This window comes from Cimex lectularius, unplaced genomic scaffold, assembly GCF_000648675.2.
Source record: "Cimex lectularius strain Harlan isolate CLEC.00 unplaced genomic scaffold, Clec_2.1 scaffold117, whole genome shotgun sequence".
NCBI lineage: Eukaryota > Metazoa > Arthropoda > Insecta > Hemiptera > Cimicidae > Cimex > Cimex lectularius.
This window is the reverse complement of record NW_019392706.1, coordinates 1,004,246-1,014,085: the sequence shown is the minus strand read 5'-3', so window position 1 is coordinate 1,014,085 and position 9,840 is coordinate 1,004,246. Positions and strand designations below refer to the sequence as shown.

General features: G+C 32.8%; 1 protein-coding gene across 2 annotated transcripts; it reads right to left on the bottom strand.

Annotated features, from left to right (window-relative positions):
• Positions 1-1,607: 1,607 nt before the first annotated feature.
• LOC106666664 (zwei Ig domain protein zig-8-like) lies at positions 1,608-9,420 on the bottom strand. Of its 2 annotated transcripts, none has more exons than XM_014394011.2 (6): positions 8,897-9,420; positions 8,650-8,837; positions 4,499-4,709; positions 2,638-2,765; positions 2,407-2,575; positions 1,608-2,332 (listed from the first exon to the last, which is right to left on the bottom strand). In XM_014394011.2, the coding sequence occupies exons 1-6, from the start codon at positions 8,976-8,978 to the stop codon at positions 2,235-2,237; spliced, it is 876 nt and encodes a 291-aa protein (XP_014249497.1). In that variant the 5' UTR covers positions 8,979-9,420; the 3' UTR covers positions 1,608-2,234. The 2 variants fall into 2 exon arrangements, with proteins under 2 accessions (XP_014249497.1, XP_014249498.1); XM_014394012.2 differs by having other exon boundaries at positions 1,609-2,332; positions 8,930-9,412.
• Positions 9,421-9,840: the final 420 nt, after the last annotated feature.

The following is a 9,840-nucleotide window of genomic DNA, read 5'->3' as shown; positions in this document are numbered from 1 at the left end:
TCCCACTGGAGCTCCATGAATTTTCGACCTCCTCGCAAAAATATGATATTTTGTATGTACTCTGGCTAATATGAAAAACATAAAGCTATAAAAAAAACAACAGGAAAATCAAAATTTTCAAGTCACATTAATTAACTTCTTTGACAAAAAACAACCTAAGTAACTTCACTAATTTTGTGGTCTGCTTGACCAATTAAGGTTAAGTGGTAGAGCAGCGGCGTATCAAGCCGAAGATCGTGGGTTCAATCCCGCTCGTGCCATTGACTTTTTTATCTCAACTAAAAACCTTAATTAATTGTAACCTAAGTAACGTTTATATAAAAAATATACTTAGTTTTTAAAATTTCATTTGAATTTCATGAAGTGTGAACACAATATTAATATTAAACACACAAATGATCGAACCTTGGCAATCTGATACACAATACATTCGATTTCTCTATTATATTTTTCTGGAAGCTCATACAGGGAGAAAGTAGGAAAAGAACAAATTAAACACCAAATTAATGATATTGGAAGAGATGGAATAATAAAATAAGAGATTAATTTATTGATTATAAAGAACAACTTAGATACAATCTGAATACATAACATTTAATATATAACTAATAATTCTTAAATAAGATTAAACATTGTCTCTGCTATTTATAAAATTTATAAAACAAATAACAATTTAGTAAGATCACTGGGGATATTGTATAGAAGGATTGATGTATTTAAAAAAAATTAAGTTCAATCTTTAAAAAATACAAATTTGTAACTACTCAGGTGTGCATAGTAAAAGTTCAAAATTTTAGATCTTTTCTTTTACTAATTTGATGCTGAAAATATTCAGAAGTAGTTAACTTGAATGAGCAAATTAATTAATTTAATAACATTGAGCAGGACTGTAAGCCAAAAAAAAAAAAAATTCATAGTTTTAACTATTTAGCATTTTTCTCTCTTTTTCTTCTTTTCTCAGATCCTACATCTATTCAATTAAATATTACTTGAATGTTATTATTCTTTAAACATTTTGAGGGGGTGAAACAGGTTTATGATAGAAAAATGTTAGGAATTTCCCAACTATTCGGAATGAGTTGTGGATCACATCAAACTTCACACAGGGGTCTTCGGGTGACTACGTCTAAATAACCACCTTTACAGAGAACTTTACAACCCACTTGTTTGTAAATCGTATGTCATTTGTTGTAAATTTGGTTTTATTCTAGTGGACTTTTTTTTTAGAAAATATATATTATCTCATAGAAAAAAACGGATAAATTATTGCGTCAATCTAGCTTGACATAGTGAATTATGATTAACAAAAATTCAAAGAGAAATTAATAAGAATATTTTGTTTTAGTCAAGAAATGTGATAAATTAAAGGGTAGGCAATCACAAATTTGCCATTTTGTTGAAGTCAGTTTAACCTTCTGATGTAAAAACAATAAATAAAAATACTGCAATATGTTTAACTCCTACAAAACTTGTAAGGACATAAATGAGATTATTTGAAAATTTTATTATTTAGAAGAATGTGTTTAGGTGAAAAATAAAAGTTACATCAACTTTTTTTTAGTATTTATTTAATTTTATATTTTATTTATTTAATTTTTTAAAATGATTTTTCAAAGAGTATGTAAGGTGATGTATTTTTCTGACACAATTTTATGTTTTAATAATGAGATCATTTTTTTAAATTTATTTGACAGTTGAACAATTTATATTCAATATAAATGCAAATTTGGCTATATAATGGCTAAAATGATTATAATGTTAAATAAGCTGGTTAAATAGTTTTGCATTTCTATATAAAGATCAAATTGATGGCCTATCCCATTATAAAGTTATATAGTTTATGTACATATACATACATACATAATATGTTTATACTTTTGTCGTGTAATTTATGTTTGTTTAAGTGCATAATGATTCGTTAAAAGGAATTTATTATACGCATTTACAATCTCTCACATTGGTTTTTTTGTTTGACAAGAAGTATAGGCGACGTACACATAAAAATGAAACCGAACGGTAATTAAACTCTAAAATCACAGTTTCCGGACGGGGATAAGTCCTTTAAGGGACATGGTGCTAATAATTCTGAAAGGTAAATTAAAATAATGCGTCTATAATTCATTTCTTTTTAGATACTCTTATAACATAAAGTACTTTGAATATTAACAATAAGGATTCAAATGAATAACACATACCACATTTAAAATGTGAACTCTTCTAAAATATAATCAATATCAATAAAGTAAACAAATGACTATTGATGTAATGAGTATTAGAACAGTATAAGATTGAATACGCAATTGGCTTCCTCTCTGCATCGCTTCTGGTTTTTCTGAAAAAAAAAAAAAAGTCAATATCTTAATGTACTTTTATACTTTTTACTTATTAATCTTGAATTTGATTTACCATTCATTATATGGACAAAAACTGACAGAGCGTTGGCATTTGAAGGAATGCATTTATAAGAGCCTGAATCACTGTACCTAGCCCTTTGAATTAACAAGTAACTAGTTGTAATATCACCTTTTTCGGTTATCACACTAACACCACCTCTAGGGGAATCATAATTTACTTCCTTAAAAAGAGAACAAAAACGTATAAGTCAAGTTTAAACGTTGTCGAATTTGACTAACAAACCTTATCATTATGAGTCCAAATAATAGAAGGAGGAGGTACTGGACTGTGTACGACCATACAAGTCAAATTGATTGTACTTCCATAGTTTATATGCAAATCGGGCCCTCCGATAATTTTCGTGAGAGGTTCTGTAAAATAAAACAGTAAAAATTTTAACACCAAGTTCATGTTTTCCCTTTCTTACAGTAAAATACTAAGTTCACTCTGATAAATTTTACAAGTATTATATGTTATAAAATATCCTAAAACTCTTATATTATAAATCATGTATATCAAGCATACTATCTGGTGGTCTGTTAGTAACAGTGCATGCAAGTATGGCTACATCTGAGGGCAATGACCAACAAATGACCCTGGATAAATGACCACGGAGGCCAACAGCATGAAGAGATGTTATAAATTAAAGGGTTGTGATGATTGGCTAATTTGGAGTAAAATTTCCTACATCAGGATTAGGCTAGGTCTTAAAATCGGAGTGGATGGTATAATCGGTGCTGTAGAATGGAGCATCATTGTTTGGATTGGAAGGATTTTGTTGAAGTTGTTGTTGATACATATATATTTTTTTGTAGTTCACAGATCATTATTGTCATATTGTCAGTGAAGGTGAAGGTTATTGTGGGTGAGTGGATATATAAATATTATATAGAAGAGGAGAAAGTATGTTCCCCTGGGGGACTCGTACTCCAAGACAGTTAAATGGAGAAAGACAAGGATCTTTGACTGGCATAGAAGCGATCGGAGATATATAATTTAAGGATGTGGTAATAACCACGAGGTGTACCTGACCAAAAAATTGAGCTATATCCAGGAATACTCCAGGAAGTAGAGATCGTCTACAGTGGGATGTGCCTAGTGTACAGCTGATTGGTAATTTTAGAAACTGAACTAGTTTGAATTGTATTTGTTCCCATTGTTTCATTTGAGAACCTGATTAAAATGAACAGGCAAGCTGATTTAGGTTGGTCAAACGTGTTTTGGCTTTTTGTAATCTTCTGTGGTGGGTCTGAGAGAACGACACGGATGGAAAATATTTGCAACGCACTGAGTTTTGGTAAGTTTGAGAAAAAAAAAACAGTGAAGTCAGGCAGACCAAAATTATTGTCAATGATCAAACTGCATATTCATCATTTTGCATGCAAAACTCAAGAGAAAATCTCTGCAGAAAATAATTAAAGATGTTCTAAATTTTTGTAAAAAAAAAAAAATTATCTTGCCTGAATTAATCGCATCATCAAATCATAGACATATTAGAGAATTATTCAAATTATTTTCTATAAATATTCACTTAATTTTTTTACCAAAAAAGTATTCTAAATTATTGTGTGCATTATATTATTTATTTACATACAAAATTTTATTAATTACTGTTCATATGTACAGAAAAAAAATCATCGTTGGTTTGAGAACTAAAATCACTCATAATTATTAGGGTTTTATAATTTTGGTGGTCAGTTAATAGGGTCACATACAAATCACAGACTGCAATGGCTGAGTGTTTAGGGCTGACTCATATTTGTCAAGCTAGCAGTTCTGGGTTCTATTGCTGGCATAGCCCTTGAAATTTTATTTGAAATTTATCTGAAAACTGTACTGTTAAGTGGTTCTCATCTTCCACAACACCTAATGGGTGCATTAAGCCCTCATGACAAGTATTACTTTACTTTATTTTATTATTTGTTTTATAATTGTTTTTATATGTTGTGACTTATTTGTTTTACTTAGAAACATATTTGTGGTTGAGCCATAATTTTTTAAAATGTTGATTGTGATTAAAGTATTAATTAAATTAAAAACAGAGACATTTCCACATGTACACAGCAGTCTAATTGTTTAAAAATATTTGTATTGTTTTGCTCACCTACAACTGTAAGCATCATTGTTAAGCCAATCGGCGGATTTGTTCCTATCTGGCATTCGTATATCCCAGAGTCCCTTATTTGAGGAAATCTGATTTGAAGAGTCCACTCTTCGGTTTGTGGCGAGTGTGTTGTGAAAAACCTCTGGTCGCTTGTGTAAGTGTAGCTGCCCACAGTTAATAAATGGAGATCTCTGTGTCTGATCCAAGAAACCTAAAACAAGTAAATTTTCAATGCCATAAATTTATTTCATACTGATGATTTATTAATTAACCACCCAAATTTATAATTGTTTTCAGAGCTTTCATATAGATTTTTTTATGTTTCTGACAAATATTCAAGCATTTTTGTGTTGATAGAAGCTACCATTGGTGACATTTGCATCTTGGTACTTTTTTATTTTTTATTATGAACCATAGAAATTTCCCCCTTAAGCACTTAAATTTTCATTTATTGTGTCAGATCTCGATTAATGGTTTGCCTGAAAGATTTTTGTTTTTTTAATGAAGAAAGGTATATTATCGAGGTCTCATTGCCCAAGAATGGCTTTCCTAGGTACAATTATTTATTTATTTTATTTTTATTTATTTGATGGTTCGTGACAGTAGAGGTAAAAAATGCAGTGAACAAAAACAACTCATCTTGGGAGAGAGAAAAGCGTGAAAAAGTGAAGATGTACATTGAAAATAAAGTCAGATCCACAACAACACCCTGCAACTGTCTTTTACTGTTGTTGAATCGTGCGGATCTTTTTTTGCTCAGATATCACTAAATTTGACAAACAAAAGTTTTCCTTGTATTTTGTTTATTTATTTATTTTTACTAGGGTACTTCAACTACGAGGTTATATGAACCCTTGGGATTTTAGTGTTAAAAAAAATCGTTTGTAAGTATGTCGGGTTTGAATTTTTTTGGGGGGCCCCTGGATTTAAACCCGAAACCTTTACATTACATTGATGAACAGGGTTTTTAATTCCTTTTTGTGAGTAAGACTATTTCCCTCATTGGTTTGCAAGTAGTATTTTTGCTTAACTCAAACCTGGCTTTTCCTGATGTTTATTGTGCACTTTAGTGACCTAAGATTACAATTCTTTTTCAAGTGGCCATTATGCCACAACAATTGGGCATATGTGTTGTTCCAAAGGCGTTTTAGCTAGTAGTATGTCTCTTGCCTGAAATTTCCCCCATAACCTTAGTCTATTTGTATATCCCAGTTGTTTAGGGCAAGGCTTCCCAAACTTTTTATGCAGTGGACCCCTTTCTCAAAACAAAATTCAGGACCCGTTTCATTCAAGTATTTAACATTAGATACTTATATAGTAAATTAAAGTTTTATAAATTAGCCAGTCCATTCCTAATTAGGTTATAGAGGGAGATATCACTATCAAAACAAACATTTGATTGACATACTCAACTTTATACACAAAATCCAGAACACAAAAATCAACAAAACAAAATCAATAGTTATGTAAAACTTGAGCAAATTTCAAAAGCAATAATTTGAACATAAATGATTAATGAATTAATTGGAAGAGTGAGGTTGTTTTAGCTTGCCCAATTTGGATATATTGGTTTTAATTTTTGATAGCTGGAGACGGATGTCGGGTTCAGCATCTAGACAGCTTTGGAATTTAGTTTTGGTGGCAGTATAGATTAAACAAATCTAGATTCATGTAGGTACGTTGTGGCAAATGGAACAAGAACAAGTTTTGCTTTTTCAATGAGCGGTTGAACTTTTTTGCTTTCCAGACAGGGCCAAAAATGGGATATGTATCAGATTTGAAAGTAGATTTCAAGGTGGAGTCTCTATGTCTATCAAAATTCATATTCACTCATGAAGATAGACTGGTTGGCTTTGTTGAAACAGAAAACGGTTTGATTTTCCATTCATGGTCTTGCAGCATTCCATTTACGTATCTTGAGCAGTTGGGAAGTAGTTCTCAAAGGACATCTCCAAACTTTGAAGGTGTTCACATATTTCATCGATCAACGTCAATCAATCAAATCATTTAACACAGGAAAACGCTCTGCCTCTTTGTCTTTAGCTCTGCCTCTTGTCTTACTATCTTTGTCATTAGCATCAAAAGTTGTGATACTCTTCCCTTGAAAAGAAGCTCATCTGATTCATTTTAATGGAAATATATGATAAATACGACAGTATACATTGCTTTTTTTATCATTGCAAATGTTGGCCAATTTGACGTGGTCTATCAACAAGATATGACTTCAGAATGTAATTCATGTAATCGAGAGACAGTCAACTCATATCTGTATGGAGAATTGTCACATAGTAGACAAGTCTTGAGTTCAATGGCCTTGATATAATTAATAATTTAAACTGACAAGGAAAATAATTAAAATATTTTATTGGTAACGTAATAATTAAATAATAAAACTGTCAAAGGTGCAACTATAAAAATTCTATCAGATAGCCAGTCACCTCTGTAGGCTCTTCAAGCCTACGAGATCAATGCAAAACTAGTCTGGAACTGCCTGACTACCATAAAATTACTACAAATCATCGTACTAGTAGGCCTAAAGAGCTGACTGGCTATCTGATAGTATTTGTATAGTTGCAACATTGAGATGTTTGTTATTTAATGCACATGTATTTCTATGGCTAGTAATTCAGATTGAAAGATGGTTCTGGTGGATTGCAGGGTGCTCATAGTCCCTCTATCCCCTTTGTTTCATTTCTATAAAAGAGCTCCAGGGTTTTTTCCTTTTCCATTGTACTTTTTCTTTAATTTTTAAGTTGATTGGTTTTTTGGTTTAGTATTTTCTCCAGTTAGGCAAGCGTGGCAGTTCCATTGAAGCTGTGAGTATTGTGGTACTTTTCATAGATATTTCATTATCTGTACATGTAAAACATGTATTGTTTTCGAGTATTTTGACAAAATGGTAATAGTTATTTTTCTTTGGCCACATTTGTTTTAATTGATGTGTATTTGTTCTTTCTGCATGTAATCAACTTCAAACTTGCCCTGCAATGGTATAGCGGAGCTCTTGATGATTCTGTGTGAGGTCATTGAGTAATTGGATCAATTGGATTGCCCATCGTCAATTTTGTACAGTTAATTTGTTCTTCGAGCTCGTCTTTGAGTTTCAAACCAATTTGTTTCATGTAGTATGAAACTATAAACTGCACTTGACATGTTATATGTAACTTATAATGGACTTTTCAAAAGGGGGGGGGTCTGATTCGTCGGCTTTCGCCTTTTACGAAGCAAGGAATTAAAGAAAACAATCTGTTATTTAAATGTATCATTTTGTAAGAAAAGGTGTCATAAAAGATTTTTTTTTGCGGCTTCTGAAACAAAAACATTTTTAGACGCAAAAATCTAGGAAAGGTATTCCTGAGATTATCTCGATGACCCCCGAGATTAAGCAATTAAACAAACAGAAGAATGAATCCCGATTTTATTAAGCATTGTACAAAATGCAATGAACAAAAACAGCTCATCTTGAGAGAGAGAAAAGCGTGAAAAAGTGAAGATGTACATTTTAAAATAAAGTAGGAACCACAACACCGCCCTGCCACGCGTCTGTCTTGTACTGTTGTTAAATCTTTTTTCGTTCAGTTGTCGCTAAATTTGACAAACACAATTTTTCTTTTTCTTTTATTTTTTTCTTTTTTTTTTACGAGAATATATGACGTAAACTACGAGGTTATATGAATCCCCGGCAAGCCGGTTTTTGAAAAAAAAAAGCCCATTTGTAACTATGTCGGGTTCGAATGCAGGGCCTCTGGATTCGAACCCGGTATCTTCACCTTACAGTGATGTGCGCCGTGTCAACAACTAAATCGTTGCCGCCACTTATGCTCCTTCCTTTTTATTAGGTTTTGCGTTTACCAATATCTCAGCAACCACATCGCCTTTTTTTTTGTTTTGTAAAATTTATAAAGGCAAATGTCTTAGTCCTGTTTTAAAATCGCTCCTCTTCGTGTATTTATTCTCAATTATTGTTCGTGGAGTGCAACAGCTTGTTCATATTGGATTTTCGGCGTACTCAGTTAAATTAGATCGCCTCAGTAATTAGTGTAACGTTTCCTTTAATAAATGGGGGTGAAGACTAATGGTTGGGAGGGATGATATATGAATTAACAAAAAAAAGGAGGGGAAAGAAGAAAAAACTATTCAAAACTGTTTACCGTTCTATTGCCAAGATTCCTGACCCTGCAGTACAAAAATGCGTTTCTGCCGACTAAAGCAGTGACGTTCCTGGACACGGATTTATCGAAATACGGTCCTCTGATGGATGGTATTTCCATTTCCACGTTTGCATTTCGCCTATCCCTGCAAATTAAGCTCTCTTCTTCACCATTCAAACACACTGAAACTGAAGATAAAAAAAGTTGCAAGGAAAACTGCCAAGAAAAAAAAAAATACAGCTCGTACTCGAAGGGAGGTCGAAGGCGTCCCAGGGCTTACCTTCGCAAGTGAAAATCAAAAATAAAAACGCCAGTGAGAATTTAATCATTTCTGTTATTGGAAGTCGTCCAGAAAAGACGGGAAATATCCCTTTGGCTGAAATTATTCATATCACGATCCGTTTTTGAAGATGTTCATTCATAAATAAATCGTCCGAATCTCGTCTGGCGAGGGTTTGGTTTCGACGACCGTTTTGTCGCACTCGCGTTTGACAACCGGACCGTAAACGAGCACATGTCCGTTTAGATCAACATTAATTTCATGACCGGACGGATCGAACTACATGCGATTGTTCAATCCGGGTACGCGTCGTAAGAGTGTCGAGAAGGGGTGTGGTCCTCCGGATCAACCCCTGGCACTGCGCACACACCCCTTTCCTTAAAATCCACCTACGCCCCCTTCCAAGGCCCTCTTTATATAAACAAACATTCATAAAATCGTTTTAGTCACAAACGAGCTGAATTTAAGCGATATTTAATACTCGAGAGCCATCTCATTTGAAACAAAAACTACAAAGGAGGACATTGATTCTGTTGTGTTCAAAAAGTATACACTGACAAGAAGTAGACAATTTATTGGCTTCAAACTATTGTAGAAAAGACAAATCATTACGAATAAAAAACAATTTAGAGCCGTGAAAATAATTTGGTAGTTCGTCAACCACCCTTTTACTAGGGCGAATTGTAAAATTTCCCGCTCAAATTTAATTTTTACCCCAGGTGGTGTTTTAAAAATACAAACAGTAATATGTAAAGAAACATAATCTCATTCGACTTTGTTCAAACATTAAAAGTCTAATTATCCTCCTTGTTTTCGTCCGTCAGACATATTTCGCCTTCTCGTCATCTTCGGTCAAACTATCTTATGAAACACATCCGACAAGTAAAACAGCGAGAATAAAGAGATTAAAA

Excerpts from the sequence above, each read along its gene's own strand:
- LOC106666664 (XM_014394011.2), bottom strand. The coding sequence starts at position 8,978 with ATGATTAAATTCTCACTGGCGTTTTTATTTTTGATTTTCACTTGCGAA. Across the intron at positions 4,710-8,649 it reads GGAATCTTGGCAATAGAACG|GTTTCTTGGATCAGACACAG; the intron begins GTAAACAGTTTT and ends TACTTGTTTTAG. Across the intron at positions 2,766-4,498 it reads AATGATGCTTACAGTTGTAG|AACCTCTCACGAAAATTATC; the intron begins GTGAGCAAAACA and ends TTTATTTTACAG.